Raw genomic sequence first — 21,443 nt, forward strand, 5'->3', positions numbered from 1 at the left:
TGGATCTGCCAAGAAGTGTGAAGTCATTCAGGTGTCAGTATCTGTCAAGTGTTTCACCCGTTGTACTGGACACTGAGGACACAGGGCAGAGAGATCAGGATCCAGCTCAACGTGGCAGGGCAGCTTAATGCACTTGTAATTTCTGAATTGTTCACAGCCCCTTCTTTAAGCCAACATCCTTCAGAAGGCCCTTTTGAAAGAGGGGAACAACAATTTTGAGAAACTTTTCACATGCATAGCCAGCATCCTTAGGCTGTGTCTGAGTTCATTGTTTCTGTTTGTGTGTGTCTTGCTGAACTGGCAGGTCAGATCTCCCAAAAGCCGGAGCTGCATGGACCAGCACAGCCAGAGTTTGGATGACATCCGCCTGTACAAGCGCCGGCACCCATCACTAAGTGCCACGCTGTCTTCAGACACGTCCCACAGCTACACCTTCGGCTGCAGCCTCGAGGATAAGCTGTCTGTCTACGGCTGCGTGTATTCCACAGCGGACTGCAAAACCAAGTCTGCTCTTTATGGGAAGCGATCCATGAACTGCCTCTCCTTGGATCTTCTGGGAGAGGACCAGCTCCCAGAGGAGTTTGTGGTGTAATGAGATTGGAGCTCTTCCATACCAGGAAACAGCTCATCCTGGAAATATATACCTCATTAACACATGTGATGTCACTCTGGTTCTTGCAGGAGATGGTGAGCGGCTTTGTTATTCAGCTCTCTATCAGTAAGTGGCATCACTTCTGCAGACCTGGCTACAGGGCAAATCAACTGCAGTGTAGCACTTAAAACTGGCATTGGAAGTGTCTGTCTGAGCAGAAAATGGAAGTGGCCTGCACCCTTGGCAGTGACATAACCAACATAAAAACCAAAAAACAGTGGACCAAAACTGACACTGAGCTAGTAAAGCAAACTGTGTCTAAATGGATTAATCAGAAATTTAAAGTCTATGTCATATTTCTGCCTTTCTCTTGTGGTCCATGTCTCAATTTTAGTGTACTAGTAGTTTGGTTGTCTTCAGTTTGTGTTGCTGCAACATTGCCAACAGCTGTCAGGCCAGGATATGCTCTTAGCACATTTTGGAGGGCTGTGTATGCAAGTGTCTGGCCTACTTCAGTTGTAATGAACACAAATTGCTTATTCACTGCACTGGGAGCAAGACCTGGTCTTCCAGGAGTTTCTTCTTCTTTTGTTGTTGTTATTCTGTTCTAAGCATCCAGCCAAATACAATGTGTGTGGTGTTTTTTTTGTTTTTTGTTTTTTTCTCTTTATTGCAACAAATGGATCTGACTGTCAGCTGTCTACCACTGCTGACAATCTGCTGATGCAGATTGGTATTATATCGTTGGGGAGATAGGGAGGAGGTAAAGCAAATGCCTTGGCTGCTTATGAATGGACAGAGGTCAAGAGCATTAACTGACTGGTTTTTGAAGAGAGGAGTGTGACTGGAGAATTTGTCCAGGCATGATCACCCCTTACTTTGATTCATACTTTAATGTTGTTATTTTCTTTGTTTTTAATAAATCTGTTCCTTAGATATTTTTTCCCCTGTACTTAGGAGGCAGGTAAGGACTGGAGAAAGTCGCTTTGCAAGGACAGACAGAGTGACTATGTCCTACTTAGTCATGGATAGGTCATGCAAATATGTGTGTGTGTGTGTGCTGCAGGGCTGATAATGGTGGAAGTGTAGGGTGTTTGTGTGCCAGGCCAGGGTACTTGTCTGGTGATCTTGAGAGTGGTGGATCTGGCTGGGCTGGCTCTCGCTAAGGAAATAATCATAATTATGCTGTTTGATTCAAACATTTGGTGTGGAAAACATCCTGCTACCTTGTTACGTGCAAATAAATATGTTTGATTTCCTCCCCTCATCAATTCCCAGCATTGGGAAGCTTGTACTTGAAGGCTCAGCTTTGTGCCCAGCTTTTGACAGACATCTAGTGTGTTCTGGCAAGCTCTAGAAGCAGAGGAAAACTATTCTGCTGGTTGGGGAAGTGTGTGTTGTGCAGTGTTGGTCATCAAAAACTGAAGATAGCCAGACTACAACAAGGAAGGTTTGAGCTGCTGTTTTGATGCTGGGCTCGCAAGCTCAGTAGCTGTCTGGTAAATTGCATTCCCATAAATCATCAAAGTAGCAAATCCATGAAGTCCTTCATGGAGTCTTGCCACTTCTGTGTGTGATGTAGAGGCCATGCAGGTGCATCTGCATTTACTGAAGTCGGCATCCTCTGAGATGAATCTACCACCAAACCCAAGCTCCGTGTACTGTAGCCGTGACTTAATTGACTGTGCCCTCTTTGATCCCACTGTTCTTTCTTTTTGTAATCAACGATTAGGAACTGTGTGTTCACTGTAGCCTCTTTTCCTTTGTTCCAAACAAAGCCAAAATGCCTTTGCAAAATACTTGAGGTATGTTTGCTGCATGCAAAATAAATTCTTCTAAATTGATCTAAATGGGTAAAGGAAATCAAGCCTCCCACTGTCAGTCAGTCCCTGTTACCTGGGTCCCGTTTGGCTGTAAGACACGGGAGATGGGCATGGCCAGGATTCAGGAGACCAGTGGCTGTACTACAGGGAGCAGCCTTGCAGCAGTGCCTGTCCACAAAAAAACATGAGGAGGAGGTTTGGAGTGAGGACCCTGCTAACCTGTTGCTTTCCCACCCATGCAGATTTACAGTTACTTGTGATTCTGGGAATGATTGTTAACAGGAAAAAAAGGTCAAAATTCCGTTTTTATGTGGTTATAGTTGTTTGGAAAAGTGTCATAAAATGCATGTGCACCATGTGCACTCTTCTCCCAAAGACAATCACATCCATATCTGCTTCAGCCTAAGTACATCACGGAAGTGTTTACTGCCACCAGGCAGCTCACTCTTCTGGTTTTGCAGTTAGCAGGCATGCAAAGGATTTGGTGAAGTGCTGTAATCCTGCTGCCACTACTTAAAAAATGCACCAGTGCCTGAACATGGTGTAACTGACTCTTGCATGAGCATCCACTGCCTTGTACATTCCTGGGGGATTCTTTTATTTATTCATGGCTGGTAGGGAAGGCAAACTCTACAGGTCTGACCATCTTCTCTCTGTGGTCTGTGCAGTTCCCTCCAGTACTGTAAGTGATGTACACATATGAAGGGGAGACCAGACACTTTTGTGTATAGCCTGAGAATGAATCAATATCTTACGAGCACTGTGAATATCTATTATGCAACTTTTGTATTTGTATTAAAAAAAAAACAAAGCAAAATCACCTGTTTCTGCTAGTAATACATTTATTTTTTGTTTGGATTTAGAAGGTCTCTTATTTTTGGGTTTGATAGTTTGGTAGACATTGGTGTGTAAGCATTTATCAGCTGATGTTAGAAACTAGCTGCCAATATTTGTACATATTTGTAAAATATTCATGTTATAATCACTCTATTTTAATGGTAAAAGTTTATCCTTTCCATGAAAGGATTTTTTTTGTTTAAAATAAAATATAAATAATTATATATACACCTGCAATAAAGTATGGATAGAAAAAAGGTAATTGTGTGGCTTTTTTTTCTGTCCGAGGAGGACTACGTCTTCCATTTAAGATGGGTTGTAGAAATCAATTTGCTGCCAGACTAATCCATATGAGCTTAGCTTGTGATGACAAACCCAGAGGCATTGCAGTCACTGGAACAACTCCTGTTCCTCCTTGCTATTCTCAGTAGCACAGTGCCAAAGGGCTTTTGTCAGATATTAAGAACACAGCTGAGCAGGTTGTAGTCAGTGGGACACTAAAGGGGTCTGAATCTGGCTGAAGAGACAAGTTAAGCTGCTCGTGGTGGTTAGTCAATAAAACCAAGCACGTGAGCTCCCAAGGATGTAGAGAGATCCTGTCAGCTTCCTCCTAGGGGCTGCATCCAAGGACGGCTGCCAGCCTATGGGATGCAGAGTGCTGCTGAAGAGCACTCCACCAAAGTCACCTAACCTGCTAGCCTGGAGTCTGGCATGGATAGAGGGAAGTTTTCTTTTGGGTCATAAATCTGTGAAGGAGTGCCGCAGGATGACTACCTGGATCTCTTATAGAAGACACTTGCTCATTGGGAGCCTCTTGTAAATGTTTTTTTTTTCCTTTTCTCTGGACAAAATTTACTTTTTATGAACTTTGATATTGTGGTGTTGCTCCTGCTCTTGAGATTTCCTTTCTTGTACTTCATATTTTTGTCCAGGTCCTGCTGTGTTTCTGTAAGAGACACTTTCGGGGTGTGGACTGTCCAGGACACGGCAGAGACCTCGATAGTTGAGTTAGATGTTAGTAGTTTATTTCAGGGCATGGGGGAGAGACAGAGCCTGCTTGGAGCCAGCAGATGAAGCTCAAAGCAGGCTCAGAGGGAACAATACAAAAGGGGGTAAAATATGATTACATGAGTTCAAGACTTAAGATGGCTAAGAAAGAGAGTAACAGAACAGAAGTGAGAGAGCCGGGAAAAAAGGATAAAGAAGAGCAGAAAGAGCAGGAAAAAGAACGTAGAAAAAGCGAGGCAAGAGAGAGCAAGAGAGACAAGAGCAAGACAAGAGAGCGAGCTCTCCTTTACAATTGCTTATATAATCTATATATTTGAATATTCTATTCCTTTACTAACCAATCTTTCTAAGTATACTAATACAGTAACATTTGTGTGCGACCTATAGAAATTGCTGCTTTTGCATATTTTTAGTTATCTCAGGGTCCTTCAGACCTTTCTTTATAAGGCTGGGAAGAGGGGTCTTGGCTTGGTTTTACTGGGGGAAAGAATGTGTTCTGGCATACCAGACCGCTTTCTTTGAATTATTCAAACCGTGCTTTCATTTGTATTTCTTCCTTAGCCTTTCTGGTTAAAGAGTCATATTTATAATTCCTTTCTAATTCTACCTTTCCAACATGTTTCCAGTACAGAAATTTTCAAGGACTTTAGAAACTCATCCAACTTTGGCTTGTTGGGGAAGCTGGAGGAGGGTGATTAGATTACACATGGAGCTTTGTATGGAGATAAAACTAAACAACATATCAATATTAAGTCACCCAAATCTGAAGGACTTGGTCACTTCTCTTTATTTGCTTGGCAAGTAATGGCATTTTCTTGCCCTCTAGGGTGAACTGTGCTGACCAAAATGTATAGAATAAGTCTGTCTCAGAAGACATAGCTTCTCACAGTACCAGAAAATCCTGTGTGGGTTCGGTCAAGTGCTGCAGTGTGGAAGGGGGACAGTGTGGTTACTACACTGGATCTGTTTTGAGGCATGCCAGCTGTGGGAGCTGCATGGAAGTAAGGCCTGAAGGTGTGTGCTAAAGCTGATGGGTGAAACTACCCAGGTGTTTTGGGTGAAGTGGGAGCAATTCGTCAATGGATTTCTTGGCAGCAAAGTCTGGGACGCTGAAGGCTGATACTGCGTTTTAAGAGTCTTAACATTTTGGAGCAAAAACTTGTCCTAAAGACTTTCACTGGGAAGCTGCAGCTCCTTGACCCCAGCAGGGTGGTTCCTCTGCCTGGGTCGGCTGGCTCCTGGTTATTTTGCCTAGGCTTCTCGTGGCAGCTCTGTTCCCCCATCCCTACCCCAGTCTGCCTCCATTTCGGAGCCTCTGCTACGACGCCTCCCCCTCCCTGGAGTGTCTTCCCGGGCTCGCGGTGCCCAAGGCTTTGCTCCTGCCTTCACGTCTCTCCAGGACGCCCATCACGTGGGGCGTGGGGAGGAGGAAGGGACCCACTGTGTCCCCTGGCGGCTCTGCCCGGCCGTGGTGCCAGCGGGAAGCGATGGGCACCGATGGCACAGCGCGGCTGCCGCCGGGCCGGCGGGCCGGGCCGGGCCGGGCCGGGCCGGGCCGGGCTGGGCCGCGCGGGGGCGCGCGAGGAGCGCGGCGGCCGCTGCCGCCTCACGGCCGGGCTGAGGGCCGGAGCCGGGCCGGGGGGCTCCGGGCGGGCCGGGCCGGTGGGCCAAGTGGTGCCGATTCACCTCGGGCAGCTTCTGCCAGCAACCTGCGAGGTCCAGGCTGACCATCTCCCCTGGGGCAGCCCGGGGTGATCGGTACTTGAGTGAGCAGAGCCCAAAGCCGTCGGGTCCTCACCGAATGGCGCACAAGAAGCGTGCCAGGTCTCGGGGGTGCGGCTCCTGCAAGGAGGATGTGTACCCAAACTGCACTGGGGAGAAAGCTGATGGCCTTTAGCCTCTGGTCACCACTGGCACGGGATAATTTGGCCGTGAAACGCTGATAGACTCTTCCTTTCCTCTGATGAGTTGGTTTAAGAAAGGCAGACCAATTTAATGGGATGAGAAATCCCCGGGGCCCGGGCAGCTGCGCCCTGAGATGCTGTAGCTGGAACAGCATGGCCGTGTGTGTGCTGAGCCAGCTCTGTGCCTTCTGTGTCACGTACGTGCCATGGCTGGAGACAGGACGGGTGTGAGTGAGCCCCAAATACCACTCAGTGAAGTTTTTCTCTCCGACTTGGAGCGAGCTTCCCTTCTGCAAAGCCTCTGCAGTGTCAGAGCAGCAGCACCACTGGGTATTTCTCTTAGGTGCATCCAGGAAATCAGATGTACTGAATTTTAAATTCCATACGGAGTTTTTAATGACATCTGGGTGCCATTGCAAACACTTGCCCACCATCCAACTCCAGATCCATGGCCCCCGTGGGTAGTTGGATATTAGGCTTGGGCTGTTGCCTGTTCACAGCTGGGCCCTTCTGCTGTTGCCTCCAGCCCATTTGGAGCAGGAGCAGCTGGCACAGTGGCTGAGCCCACAGCTTGGCGAGACAGTGCACAGGGGCCTCTTGTACAACACCCTCCTGGCATGGCATACTCTGTGGTAGCCTGGACTGGTGCAGGGCTTCCGCAGGAGTGGAGCACAGGAGAAGGTAAGTCTGGTGTCAGCAGGAATGCCTTTGGTCAGCAGGGATGGGCTGGAGGAAGCAAGGAGATGATGGAGAAATGTACAGAAGGGATCTTGTTTCATTTCTCTCATCCAAACAGCATTTTATAAAGTAAACCCAGCTCAAGGTAGTTCCCATCCTTCCTTTGCTGGTGCTGAAGCTCATTTTTTGAGGACACACTCCAGCCTGTAGCCATGCTGTATTTTCATGCTGCCAGTCAGCCAGGCTGTATCTGCCAATAGGCTGTATCTCTCCTTCTGAGCCCTGAGTTTGTCTCTGCAAGCAGGAGATTGTAGTTGCTAGAATAAGATCCAGATAGGCAAGCCTTGCATGGGAAGTCTACAGAGATATAATGATGAAAAATCATATTTATCCTTTCTGGCAGACTGCAGGGGCAGCTGAGTATGGGTTATTGAAGAGCATAGCTGTGCTATTTTAAAATTCTGTTTTGCTTATACTCCTGGAAATATAAACATCACGTTTTTATTTTAAATCTCATAAATACATTTATACCAATCTTTGTTTTCCCTTCTCCAATCAATGCTGTTCTCATATGCAATGAGATAATTGGATATGGCATAAGCTGCTTTCCAATCTGCAGCCTTACATGTCAAGCCACCACATGGAAATTACCACTTTAGTAAGAGCAGAGCATTCAGTGTAGGAAAAATGATTTTGTGTTAGCCACAGAAAGGATTGAGCCCCTTTGCTACAACCAGATGACAAGCTTTCTGACATTTGTGGCAATGGAGACCAATTCCCACATCCATGTTCTCCACCCTTGTAAAAAAGAAAAATCGATGTTCTCCACCTTTGTAAAAAAGAAAGCCTTGACTCTGTCAAATCAAGAGCTTTCAGACTGGAAGAATTGCATCAAGGCAGCCCCTCCCTACTCTTCTGCTCAGTTCAGGCTTTGGGGTTACCCTCCCCTCTGCACCTTCGCAAACTCAAATGTATTCAAAAGAGCTCTGGCTATTGGGATGGAGATTCCTGAGCAAAATCTTGCACTGCAGGAAGCCAGGTCTTCCTCCTCCATGTATAACTTATGAGGATGAGAGGGAGGAGGCTTTTGCCCTGTTCTGAGATACCCACTGCTGGAAATAAGGTCTGTGATGCAGTTTATTGTTGTGGCACAGTAGTACTGAAATCTTCCCTGCCTGGCTTATGAACTGCACTCCTATCTCTAGGGTTAAGTGGCTCTCTGGGTGTATGGAAGAGGCATGGGAAGCCAGCCTGGATTTTACCTGTATTTCCCCTGAAGTGGATCCTTAAACCCTCTGTTTTTGCAGGACCAGTTACACCAGCAGTGTCCCACTCCTATCCTCTGGCACACACAGTGCACCACTACTGCTGTCAGGTAGTGTTTTCTGCCCCTGTGGTCTTTCTGTGGCTAATGCAAACTTTCAGCCTGTGGTCTTTCTAGTCAGACGTGAAGAGAGGGTTCCCATAATTCCTATGTTAAAGTGCTGTTGGATTATGTGATGCATTTTTGGGAGCTCCTGTTCTTGGGATGGCCAGGAAGGACATGCCAGTCACCAGAGCGGGTGCATTAAGGCCAGTGAGGCACCTGGGGGCAGGGGACAATGTCAGTATTGCCAGCCTTTTCCGTACATGTATGCAGCTGTTGCAGGGCTCTAGGTTTTCTTTGGAAACCCAGCTCCTGAATCATGCTTTTGCATAAGGCTTCCAGCTTGTAAGAAGGAAAACAAGGAATGCTTCCCAGCATACCTGGCTGAAGGGAAAATTTGACATTAGGAGTGCTTAAGGAGCCCATGCCAGAAGAGGAATAGAGAGCCTCAGGTACAGGTGCGTTTTGGAACATCTAGATCCAAGCCCACACTTACACAATGCCTTGAGGCTAGGAGGTGTGGACAGCTCCCCTGGAGCAGCTGTGCCCCTGTCCCAGCCCAGCCCAGCCTGGCTGGCAGCTCTGGCATTCAGCTATAGCCACATCCTGCAGCAGGATGAGCAGCAGGCTTTGCTGTGGGAGCAGCTGGGTATGACTTTGCTTAACACATGTTCTGCAATTAATAGAGAGTGTACAAACCATTGCTTTCCAATCTGCTTCAGCTCAAACCCATTTGAGCTCCAAAATTTTCAGCATTACTACTGAAAAACATAGGGATGTTTAGGTAAACTTAGGGAGAACTTCACAGCCATAATGTCAATTTTATCCTATTTTCAGGATAGAGGCAGATAGGAGCTCTTACAGGCTTCTTTTTCACAAGGACACTGCCAGAGCATCAGCTTGGCTTTTGGACAACGCAGTTTCTTTAAGGTTAACCAAATTTAAAGACTCCTCAAAGCTGCTGCCTCAGACTGCTACTGGCACCACTCTGGTCCTGCTTTATCGAGGTCGTCCTTAGCTCAGAACTGCCTCTAACTCCATGCAGGTGCTCACAAAGCTCCAATTACAGTTTCTTCCCATTTCAGGATGAATGGTTAAAACAGAGATGCCCACAAGGCACAGTGACAGCAGGGGCAGTGAAGTGGTGACATCTGAGGTGTAGAGGAGCATGAAGTTGTTTCTGGTGTCTCTAAGCCACTCCTCTGCCTGATAGCAAGGACCAAGAAGTGTTCCTAGTGGGCTCAGGTGTTTAGCTTGCTGCAGCTGGTAGCAGGTCCAGGAGGAGGCTGCTCCAGAGGAAGGCAATCAAGGCACAGGAAATCAGCTGTCTTTCTGAGGTGAAGAGCCAAATAAGAGAGAGAGGCTCAGCAGAAGGTCTGTGAGAAGTGATCAGAAAGTTCCAGTATCATGGTCCTGTGGATGAGCTGCCTAAGAGAGAAGTAGGGAGAGTCTTGCTGGGATAATGGGGTAGGGTTTCTTTGCTTCTTAGTCTTTTCCAAATGTTGTTCACTCTAAAAGCCATATCAGTTGTTGGCGTGTGTCCTGAAAACTGTTTCTACTTTCTTCTTCTCTGGTATGTGCCAATGGTGAAACTGCTGACTCTTCCCTGGGATGTGCTGGTGTATGGAATAACTTGCAAGGACTACAGGCAGCAATGGCATGGGTGAGGGCAGCAGTAACTTGGCAGGACCTTTATAAGTCTTCTGTGCTCACGACATCATTAGGCCAGGGCTTATTTTACTCCTGATTGCCCTTATTTTATCATGTTTGGGCTCTTGTGTGTGTGGAGCTTGGGATTCTTGTGGGAGATCAGCTCTGCAGAGGACCTTGACCTCAAATATGTCAACTGTCCAAGGGTGCCCTCTCCCAGGGCACGTGTGCTGTGATTGCTGAGTCCAAACTGGGAGCAGCCCTGTCTGGCTACAGGCCACAAATGTCTGGCAGTGTGAGCAGCTAGGTGAAGGAGACAGCAGGAGGTAGCAGTGGGATACCTGCAGGGACTGACCTGATGGCAGTGCCACTTGATGAGAGTGGGTAGGAGACACTGGGATCCTCCTTTAGGGGGCTCTCAGACCTGCTCTGTCAAAAGCAGGTGCCTAAGCTGAGACTCTGGCCAGGATCTGGCAAAATCCCAGCAATGAGGATGGGACCTCAGCTGCCTGGTGCTAAGTGCCATGAAATCTAATCTGCCAGGGTTGTTTTCAGGACTTTGGTGAGTCAACATTGGTATGAGTCAGTGTTGTGGCATCTCCACTATCTTGTGCCTGCCATTACTTTATCAGAGCTCCCGTAGGACTTTGTGCCCTTTTCCATTTTTCCCTTTTCTCTCTTTTTGGGAAGTAGATGGTGTCCAGAAGTCCCTGGGCTTTTTTGGAACTGGATACTTTTGCTTTCTTGTGCCTGCAGTGAGGTTGCCTTGCCTTCAAGCTTCCCATTACTGCACTGCCCTGTAACTGTGACATTGTGTGTGGCCCAGAGCACACCTGGCTGCAGGACTCCTGTGTGCTGTCCTTGCCTGGTCTTGTAGTGTGTAACCTTCTCTGGCTCTCCCAGAGCATTTCAGGATGTTGGGAAATCATGTGCTTGGCTGGTCTCTCCAGAAAGATGTCCTGGACAAAGGCAATTATTCCTGCCTTGGGCAGCACCAGACTTGCCTGCCAACAGGCAGAGGTGTCCTCAGTGGCACCGGCCCTTCCCTGGCTTGGCAGGGATGCTCTGCAGAGGGACCACCTCACTGTGCCATGGAAGTGCAGGGCTCACTTCAGGACAGACACAAGAGGAGCAAGCATTTCATACTCACCTCCAGTAAGAGGAGGTGGATGGAAAAATATGAATGGAGAGAAGCTGCTCTGTTGGGCTGAATATGGCCCAAGGTAATACCTGTAGCTACTTCTAAGCTCATACAAGGTCCACAGCCAGACTGGGTGCAGTCCTGGTGATGTGAGGATCAGGAGCAGTACCTGTGGGCTCAGCTTCCCCAGGTGTTGCATTTCCCTGCTGTGGAACTTGACCAGGGACAATTTCTTTACCAGGATCCTTCCTGGGACTGTGCAGGTAGCTTGCTTCTTGTCCTCTGCTCCATTTCCCCATGCAGCTGCACATTTGAACATTTTTGTTATTCACCAATTCTTCTGCCTTTTGTCTGTATGCCACAGGAGCTGAGCTCATGACATGCAGCTGGGACTGCAAAGGCTGGGACATTTTGATGTGTCTGGGTTTATGGGACTAAGGTCCTGAGAGGGATTTAACATAGGCCTACTTGTGCTGGAAAACTGTAAGCCCATTGCTTGCATCCCATGTCCTGAAAGTGGCTGTTGTGAGTTTCTTACAGCCCACATCAATGTGTTCATCAGAAGCCCTCTCTCCTTGTTCATGTGGGCAAGTAAAAGAGCTGATGCTGCTGAATGTGTAGGTACAGCTTCTCGTGTTCCAGCATCACAGTCACATCCTGCCCCTCACTGTTACAAGTGTTATGCCAAATCTAGCAGGTAAACCAGATTCTGGTTGCAGAAGTCAGCCTTTCTTCGGGATGGAGACTGGCAGGGCAGTGGACTGGGCACATCTCTCATAAGGCAGCATCAGTAGGGGCTGTCCAGAGGTACAATGACCTTTATGGCCCCTTGTCTCTGGAGACAGCCCAGGCAGAGGCTGTTGCATCTCCTGGCACTTTCCCAACACCTGGATCGTTGTCCCTCTGGGATGAGCCCTGTGCCATCTCCATGAGGTGTTCCTGTTTAGATACTGGAATGCTGGAGTACTTCTTGGAACTTTTCCCCGTCTCTGTTGGGAAGTGCTTCCTGAAAGTCAGACACTGTGAAATAACTGGTCAGATCTGACTGCCTGAGCTTGGTTGCATTAGAAGACACTGAACATTGGCATGGTAAATACCTGCTAACCATTTTCCATGGATTCAGCCTTGGCAGCAGAGCCCACTGGAGCAGCATGGGCTCCTCATCTACCTCATTTCTAGGTAGCACATGGATCACTGCATGCATCCACCCACACCGAGGTGTGGACTGCAGACATCTGGATCTTAAATGCAAAAAAAACTTGTAAGAGCACATGTAATGCACATCGACAGGAGTGTTGGTGCTGCTTGGCAAAAAGGCTGGAATTATTGGAGGCCCAGGACTAAAATCTAAAGAAGCAGTGCTTACCAGCATATCAGCTGCCCTGCAAAATGCTCCCATTTCAGAATTCAGTTGTGTGGTTTTCCTGGAGCTTGTATAATCTAAAACAACAGCTCAGAGAATGTAGTGGGCAAAGTCTCTGTGTATGTGTGCATGCTCAGAAGGAGGTGGAGGAGGCTCACACTACAAAAAAACCCCAGACAACTGAAGCGAGGGAGGAGCTATCATCTTCTGTCTCTTGGAACTTCAAAGCCTCTGGTGTGGCTCCCAAAACTTTTTTTAGTAGTGGGGTGGGGCATTTTTGTTGGTGGTGCCTTTGGTTTATTTGTTTTGTCTTGTTTTATGTAGAAGAGGGACACAAGTAATTAGTAAAGTCCAGAGGAAAATGAAAATGAAAACCACTCCTAGTGCTGCCTTTAAGTGAACTGACTCATCCCAGCCAGGATAGCAATTTCATGTAACAGAAAAAGAGTAAGAGGGGATATGTGTTGGAGGAAATACTTGAAAACATGAAGACAGGGGAGCTGGGAGAAGAAGGGGGTGATAATTTGACTTAATAATATAATATATATATTATTTATAATAATAATAATATAATATAATAATATTATATATATTTGACTTATTATTATATTTGATTTAATAATAATAACAGATAATTTTCCTTGGTTCCCCAGGAAAATGAGCAGAGGTGCAACTTTAGGCCTGCAAATATGTGGATAAGATGTGCTAACCTCATGAGATACTTGCATGAATTCAAGAAGGCTCAAATTTAATCTTAGATTTTTTAAAAACAAAAAGGGCAAGATAAAACCTGGTTTGATAAAGTGGGTCTAAAAGAAGCCAAAAATAGTTGTATGCTGAGTTTCCTCTCTCTCATGCCCTTCAATTAGATCCCCCTGTGCCCTCCATTATATGACATGTGGCATTTTGATCTGGCTGGGGCTATGGTTAATGTCCTTGTTCAAATGCCAAGTTGGTTTTGTGAAAGGCTGCAGAACCTTTGGCATCCCTGCACTCTGGGCCTGTTTGCTCCTCCATGAGCAGATGCTGCTGCTTCTTCTGTCTGGAAGGGACTTCTAAACCCATCAGCTTGTGACTGCTTCTTCATAGCATGAGCCAAAAGCCTTTTCCAGTAACTGCTTCATTCTGCCTGTTCCTCACATTTTGCAAGGGTTTGGAAAAGCGCTTCATAAAATGGAATCAGCAATTTAATAACAAATTAAACATTTTTGTGAACCTTCCAATGCTGATTATGGCTTTTCTAGCCTGGCTAAAAGCAGGTTCTCTTTGTGGTGCGGCTGCTGCCAAATCATGAAGCCACACATGGAAATTAAATATATAATTTTCAAACGTCAGCATAGGTCAAGGTTTTGTTTAAGAGTGGGCAAAAAGCACTGGCTGGTTTAATTACTGGTTTGTTTTAACCCTGTGATGATATGCAGCTCTCTTAACCAATGATGGATCACAGTGCTTTCTTGGGCTCTGCTGATAAGAGTGTTCCTAGGTGATGAGGAAGATTAAGGGCTTGTCTGGAGAGGGTGCAGAGTGCTGTAAACTGCAGTGTGGGTTTAGCACTCAAAGCTAAAAGATGGTAAACTGCTCTGCCCAAAGATGTATCTTGCAGGTGCCAAGTAAAACATCTTCAGAGAGAACTGATGGAGACCTGTGCCACGTGATCTGCTCTGCCTCGTTTCACACTGCCTTTCCCTGTTCAGAAAGCTGGCTGCTGCAAGGGAGCTGGGGACAGATTTTCAAAGTCTGAAAGACACGTGTTGGACCAGCACTACAGAGATGGGCAGGCACAGTAGGGTTCAAGGCTGAAAAAGTGAATAAGTGAAAACTCTCCACAGCAGTTTTGTGCTCTTCAAGATGATGTCCTTGAGCAGTCAGTTTCCCTGGCTAGGGCAAACTGAATGATGATGCTCTAAACACTTTGCCTGGACTCCCTTGCTAGACTAGGGAGGCAGAGTTAAAGGTGGATCTATCCTGTTAATCCCTTTCCTTTGGCTGCAAGGCAAACCACCAACCACAGCTGAAAAATTCGGTCTGTAATGATGAATCCACAGAGAAATGTGGACACCAAATTGTACTTTTGAGCCACTTGTAAATAAGGTGCTCTGGGGTACATTTGCATGACTGTGAGACCCTGGGCCTCCCAGACAGGTGCTGTGCTGGTCAGGCTTCACACCGTTGGTTCCTTGGCCACCTGAACACTAAACCAGGATGCTGAGTACCAAAGTATTCACGAGAGCAAATTCTCTTCTGTTTGCTGTGGTTTCTGCAGTGGGAAGGCTCTTTGAGGAAGAGTTGGAGGTTCCTGGATACTGTTACTGAAATTTGCTTAGCTTCTCTACAGGATGATGAAAGCAGCAGCATAAATTCAAGAGGAGATCCTGAAGGCCAGGCCACGGGTAGCTGGGGTTTGTGGTGCCTTGCAGCATCATGTGGATGTGTCCCTATTTCCTAGGGCCAGCCAGGGGACAGTGTGAGGACACTGACATAGATGAGCACTGACTGAAATGTCACAGGAGAAAGTCAGGGCCCAGGGGAGGAGAATGAGAGCCAGGTGCTGGAAGGTCAATGTGTTGACTGCCACCAAGGCATGTGGATCATGGATAGGAAACAGCACCCCTCTATACTGAGCAGTACTCTGAGACAGTGACTTGTCTGAAGCAGGGTTGAGGGTACTCCAGCTTCAGTGTGCCAAGACACCAGCTGAAAGCTGCATTATGCACTCATGGACTTCACTGAAAAGATCTTCTCCTGATTTATGTTGTTCTTACCCTCATTTGATTGTGCCCCTGCCCACGCAGAGAGCAAAGCTTATTTTAGCATAGACTACATGGGCACTCTTAAGAGCAACCACCTTTTTCCCTGGTGCTTATGTCCTTCTATCTCAATATTTCAGAATGCTTTCAAACATAACTTTTCTTTCTTTCTCCCAGTGTTGATATGTATGTTTCAGCTTTACAGTGCCAAGACAGTGAGGACAGGTTTATCAGGATAGGCTTTAGTCAATGAGGGAATCCTTGAGGTCAGCTCTGTGAATATCTGTGAACATCTGTTTTTCTAAAATAGATGTAATTTCAAAGAATGAAAGATCAAAACACTGAAAAATGGCAGCAAAGAAGTATAGGGCCTTGCACATGCTGTTTTTCTTGCTTCCCCAAGACATCAGTTATGTGTCTGAACATCCTCCCTTGGCAGGCCTGAGGGACTCTTGGGACAGAAGACAATTCAACTTAGATGCAGGAGTAAAGCCATTTCACCCTTACAACTTTTACCCTTCTTCCCTTCTGACGCTGGGCTTGAGCAATCGTATCTCTATAACCCAGGAAATTCCAAACCTGAATGTTGTTGGAACAAAATGTTAACCCTGCTGCCCTGCATATCCTGTACACTCAGTTGTGCAGGTCAAACAGTGAGTGATATGCTATGCTGACAAGGAAAACAGGAGCAGGGAATGCTGCATACTCTCAGTTTGGCTGAGTTAATGTTAATGTAGAAATTTAACCTTTTTGCTCATATTTGAGGGGTTTATTTCTCTGCTACAATAATAAGTATTGCTGCTTTTCTCCTACAACAAAGATTATAAATAAATCCAAAGTTTTGAAGGGCAGTTTTTCAGAAAAAGAAAAAGAACAGCTCATGGCAAGTTGTACTTCTGTGTAACATTTAAAAATGTCAAATCCTTAAAATGCTTGAACTTACTTACAACTGCTGGTGGAATCAGCCCTTGTTACTTAACCTCTCTTTGAGCTGTAATCCAGGCTGCTTTAGTAGCCCAGCTGTCCAGAGATTAGGGTGAGCTTGAAGCTTCTCCTGCATTTCATCAGCCAGGGTCACATTCCTTGCTCTGACACTTTCTCACCTGAGATTGCTTTACTGACCACTCAGATTCATAAATTCCTGTGGCCAGATTTGTTTTCTACCCCTCTGTAACTGCTGGAATCAGGTAAAGTTGAGGCATTTTTTACCCTCTTGACATTATTTAGGAAAGCGAGTGTTATTACAGCTCTCTGGTTGGATACTTTATGTTCTGAGCACCAGAACACTGCAAGCAACACAGCAGCTGTTATATATTCAAGGGTGAAATTCCAATAATAGTACGCTACATAATCTCTGGATAAATATTTGTGCTTGTGAAGGTTAAGTGACTTGGAGTACTCTAAACTCCAGCCTTTGGGGCAGGCCACTGCAATTTAAGGCTTCTTGCAGTGACCTAACAATGACCTCTCTCCCAGTCTAGGGGCAGAGTAATTGCTGGTGGAAGAAAAATTAAGAGTGGCTCTTAAGGCCTCTGCCGAGCAATGATTTAGTGCACAGAACACATCAGATGCTGCTTGAACCCAGTTGTTCATCTTGGGCCTACTTCTCACCTCTAATATTACTTAAACTTTCTTGAAACTTTTCCCAGTGTCACTGCACTCACAAACCCTGCATGATGTTGTGTCACCATTGGTGTAAAAGGGTGAAAGCCTCTTGCAGGTGACAAACAGCAGATCACAAGCTGCCATTCAGTGTTTTATTTGCATGGTTATCCTTTTTTGATCTGCAGGCACAGCTTCAAGTTGTGATGAGTTTAACTTGCTTCAGAAATGCAAGTGAAATAAGAGGCCAGATTACTACAACAGTTGTTCAAGTTGGGTCCCATTAGGATCTGTAGAGTTCAGGGCCTCTCTGCATTCATGGAGCAAAAATACCCCCCCAAACAGGCAAAGCTGTGGGTTTAATGATCTCAGCAGAGCTGGGACTCATTCCAACCATTTAACTTAAGTGTGTTTTCAAAAAGTTGTGTAATCCCTCATTTGCTCTCTAAGCTACATTCCAGAGGGATAACAGATATAGCCTTACTCATTTTTCTCCATCTCACTAATGCCATTATTTCCTACTTAAAACCAGAGAACAAAACTCCATTCAGTGCAGCTGATGGGTTCCTTTACATTCCTACCTAGTGCTAGTGCATTAGGAATGACCCCATCCATGTTAGATAGAAGAGCAATAAAAAAATGATGTGTCTCATTTTAATCCAAGATAGGAGGAAGTATTTCATTTGCTTTGAAGCACTGGAATGATATTTAGACTCCTGACTTCTACTGAGAAGAGAGAATGCACCCTTGGCCTTTCAGAAGTGAACCATCCTAAATCAGGGGCCCTGTTGACTTAGGGCAAGTAGAACTAAAGAAACACATCACCAAAGCCATGTCTTAAAGCCCAGTTTATTTCTCTACCATTCCACCATGGTGGGTAGATGTTGTCAATACTTGCTATTATCTTTGGAGCAAGAACATCATTAGCAGGTTTATTGCTTACTAAGGCCATGCTGAAGATTGTTTATTTTATCTGGCAGTTGATATCTAAAAGAAAGGCGTAAGGACAACAATATACATTTCCATCTGAGGAACTCATTAATGATACTTTAATCCACAGGAATCTTAGGTTTTATTTTCCTTTACTCAGCACTGGAAAATTTTTTTTCTTGACTTGTCCTCTCTGAACTTGCCGAGCACGAGTTCCAAATCCCAGAGACTGCATTGATTCTGTTAAATACTTTTGGCCAGGAGAGATGCACAGCATCACCAACAGTTTAGCATCACCTCCTAAAAGCAGGGAAAAGAAACAACATACTTATTTACCTCATTATTTTCAGTAAGTTATACACTGTTACCATACTGATCTACACAACAGTGAGCACAGGTTACCACTGTTTTCATGAAGCAGCAAACTGCTCCTGAGGAAAGAGACATCTCCTTCATGGGGAGTCTATATCTAACAATATGGTACTTCCCCCCAAACATTTCACAATTTGTAATATAGATTTTCCCCCCTATTAGCTTCATCAGTTAATCAGCATGTATGTTATGGGTCTGGACACTTATTTAAGTTTTGTCAAATATTTGTAAGTTTTGTGACAATAAAACAAAACAGACTCAAAGTTTACAGACAATGATTAAACAAAGGAGGAAACAGCCTTTTTCAGCACTTCACCAAAGTCATGCAACAGACTTGGTTAAAATCAGGCTCAGCACCCATACAGCATAGCTCTCACTTCTCTTTTTTGCTTTCCCTTGTCACAGAGAGACTCCAGTACCAAGTGAAAATCAAAGCTTTAGCAAAAAATTCATAGTGTTTCAACAACTCTGAAGAACTGTTACTTCATTCACTGTCAATGGCTTGAACTGGAGACTAAAAGCATAAGGGCTGATATTTTTTGGCCGAAGAAAAATGGACTCATGTACTACATACATGGACATAAATCTAACATTACTGCAGGAATAACAGTTGCTTTAAAACTTGCTTCTGCATAGAAGAGCTGAAGAAGAGGAAGTGACCCAAACACAAAAGGAAGCTGTATTACAGTGCCATGTCCTGTCTCCCTCCTTTGCCTTGCTGCTGCAGGGCACAATGTTAAGGAATGTGCAAGGAGGTGGTTATACCCTGTAGTAATAAAGATTGAAGTTTAACTTTTAAACTGTACCTGACATGAAACAATACAAGTCAAATGTAATTTTTACCCTTCACATGATCCTACTGAGATGCTGTTCTTCAACTGAGCTTTGGGAACAGCAAGAGTTCAGAACTGTCACTGTGTACTGACACTCTCCCAGTTTGAAACAGAGGCCACATTTAAGCAACGAGTATAAGATCATCTTCTACTATTACACAGCAAAGGAGAGGAAAAAATCAGGAGAAGAAATCTATATTGTTGAACAAGAGTCAGAATAATCCCTCACCAACGGAGTCCTGAAGCAGATGTGTAAGTTTGCTGTTCCGATAAGGGACGTGAGCTCGCTGCTCTGCTATTGCTCCCAGAACATCGGCCAGGGCAGACAGGCTGCGGTTAATAAAGGAGGTCTCTCTCAGTGCTGCTCCTGTCACTCCAGACATACCTGGTACAGTGTAGAAAAAGGCACTGGTAACACTAAGCAAAGCTACTTCAATGTGGAGGAAAGGTTAAAGAAGATTCAATGTCTACAGATGGTCCAAAGCATCTCATGTTAAAGTTGATCTCTGCCGATGTACAATGCATTTTTGGCTCCATATGTTTTAAAAACAAAGAACCAAGAAAGTAGGAACACCTTAAGATCAGACAAGACAACACAGCTTTTGAAAACACGAGTCCACAATATCCCCAAAGAGAAGCCTATTTTGGTCCACCATTTTTTATAACAGTTAGCTGCCCCATCTATCTCTCTTTGGAAAAAGAGGGGAGGCACTGATGGCACAAGCTGCAGAGAGAAAACTACAACAGCCACAAGTGTTCACGCTTGTATTTGTGTTCACCAGAGCCTGTGGAGTACTGTTCTGTGTCATGATTAGCTGCAAGGAAATGGATAAAGGAACACGATGCAATTCTACCACCCACCCAGCATGGTTGTATGTAGCTATGCTGCCCCTGAGCAGCACTGTAAAGGTTTGGTCTATGCAACATACGGCACCAATTCAAAGAGGTGCTGCAAACTCAACTCTTTGATCAGTCTGGATGAGAGTACAGTTAATAGTAATCAATTCCTGCTGTCCTTACCTTTGCCATTTGGGGAAGAGAAATTTGCTATTAGCATTTAGCATCATATTATTCAAATTCAAGCTTTCTTGAGGATAATGGATGAGGTGCAGATGCATCCACAGTCACTTCTCCTTACCCAGGGCACATGATCCATGTCAGGCAGAGCTGATGGCAGGGGGACGATCAGATGGGGCCAACAGCTTCCTCTATTGCCTATTCTCCTATCTCTAGACAGGTACAGGGAGTGGCCAGAGATCTTGTTTTCCCCTTAGGCCAGCATTTTCTAGCAAAGGGAAATGTGAAAAGGTACAGTAATAGCAAAAAACCCAGGAGTCTGGACAGTGAGGGCTCTAGAACTGTGGGAGAGGATGAGGTTGGAGTGGTAGAGTCTCTCTATCTTGTCAGAGAGAGATAAAGCAGTTTGGAAGACCATGCCAAAGGGTGGATAACAATCCAAGATAGGATGAATCACAGGGTAACTTTACTTGGGTCATTATATATACAACCATCCCCAGGCATCCTCTTCATATCAAGGAAAAGTGGACTCCTGGGATTACAGTTATCCCCCCTAAAGGAGAAAACTGCATATAGGGTAGGGGGTACATGTTTAAACTGCTGATTACCTGTATTTGGTTAGATGAACTTTGACAAAGCATTTAGGTGAGTTTTCAAAGTGAAACAGTTTTCTAAAAAGGGACAAATTGGCTTGTAAATGCCTCAAATGACCTATGTCACTGCAGAGCCAACAGGGCCAGGTGCTGACATGTGTGAGAAGCTTGAGGTAAGGTTGATTACTTAGATTTGCCCACATTTTAAAACAATTATGAGTTAACACTGCCCTCACTTTCAACAGAGTATGTCCACCAGCACAGCTGATGGCAGAGGTCAGCTGCTGCATGTGCTGGGCCACATCTAACACTGATGTGAGCACAGCTCTTCTGGATTCACTGGAGGAACTGGCCTGCCGAGCCCCAGACCAAGGAAATGTTTGTCCTGGTTTAACTGAGAGAATAAACACACGCCCTGTTGCTCAATTACATGTTTTCAGCATTTAGAGCAAATGAAAAAATAATGTATTATATTAGGTTTCTCTGTAGAACAAAAGTTTAACAGTGAGCAACAGCAAGAATTCTTGGCAGTGAAGTAAAAGACTCTTTCATAATACTGGTTCACTTTTCAAAACATTATTTCTGGAATGATACATTTGGCTGCATGATTTTTCTTGGTAAGAAAGCTTGTCCTTTAGGAAATAATTGAGTTTTTAAAATTATTGTTTGCATAGAGGAGGCAGGAGGAAAATGCTTTGAAGAAACAATAAAAAGCAATATTATCTTTTCAATGCTAATTTCCTCCAAGACTTTTTCCACAATAAAGCAGAAAAATCCACATATGGTAATACAAATTATTACAGATATTTGTAATATTTAAATAATTTATGCTCCTTAAACATTTCTGTACCAAAGACATGCTAATTTTCAGAGTAGAAAAACAGGCCTAATAAAAGCAGTCTGAACAAATAGTGTATCTATGATATGTGTAACCATCCTGGGCTTATTGCAAGCTTATGCAGTCATACTTTGAGTTAAACTACACCA

At 45.1% G+C, this 21,443-nt stretch overlaps 2 protein-coding genes and 1 long non-coding RNA gene across 10 annotated transcripts in view; 2 read left to right on the forward strand and 1 right to left on the reverse strand.

The window, feature by feature from the left end:
* The window catches only part of FRMD1 (FERM domain containing 1), a 41,103-nt gene extending 37,877 nt beyond the window's left edge, over positions 1-3,226 (forward strand). For all 6 annotated transcript variants that reach the window (XM_086877883.1, XM_086877882.1, XM_086877885.1 and 3 more), the window contains one exon: positions 305-3,226. In XM_086877883.1, coding sequence (XP_086734009.1) covers positions 305-592 — 288 coding nt within the window. In that variant the 3' untranslated portion in view covers positions 593-3,226. The remainder of the gene's footprint in view (positions 1-304) is intronic.
* Positions 3,227-9,542: 6,316 nt separating this feature from the next.
* On the forward strand, positions 9,543-21,365 carry LOC111926919 (uncharacterized). Its single transcript, XR_002863269.2, has 2 exons — positions 9,543-9,675; positions 18,419-21,365. It is a non-coding gene; the product is annotated as an uncharacterized LOC111926919 (long non-coding RNA).
* The window catches only part of KIF25 (kinesin family member 25), a 41,221-nt gene continuing 37,322 nt past the window's right edge, over positions 17,545-21,443 (reverse strand). For all 3 annotated transcript variants that reach the window (XM_086877938.1, XM_086877939.1, XM_023923679.2), the window contains exons 14-15: positions 19,076-19,231; positions 17,545-17,941 (exon numbers count right to left, since the gene is read on the reverse strand). In XM_086877938.1, the coding sequence (XP_086734064.1) occupies positions 17,784-17,941; positions 19,076-19,231 (314 nt within the window). In that variant the 3' untranslated portion in view covers positions 17,545-17,783. The remainder of the gene's footprint in view (positions 17,942-19,075; positions 19,232-21,443) is intronic.

This window comes from Cyanistes caeruleus, chromosome 2 (genome assembly GCF_971803275.1).
Source record: "Cyanistes caeruleus chromosome 2, bCyaCae1.hap1.1, whole genome shotgun sequence".
NCBI classification, from domain to species: domain Eukaryota; kingdom Metazoa; phylum Chordata; class Aves; order Passeriformes; family Paridae; genus Cyanistes; species Cyanistes caeruleus.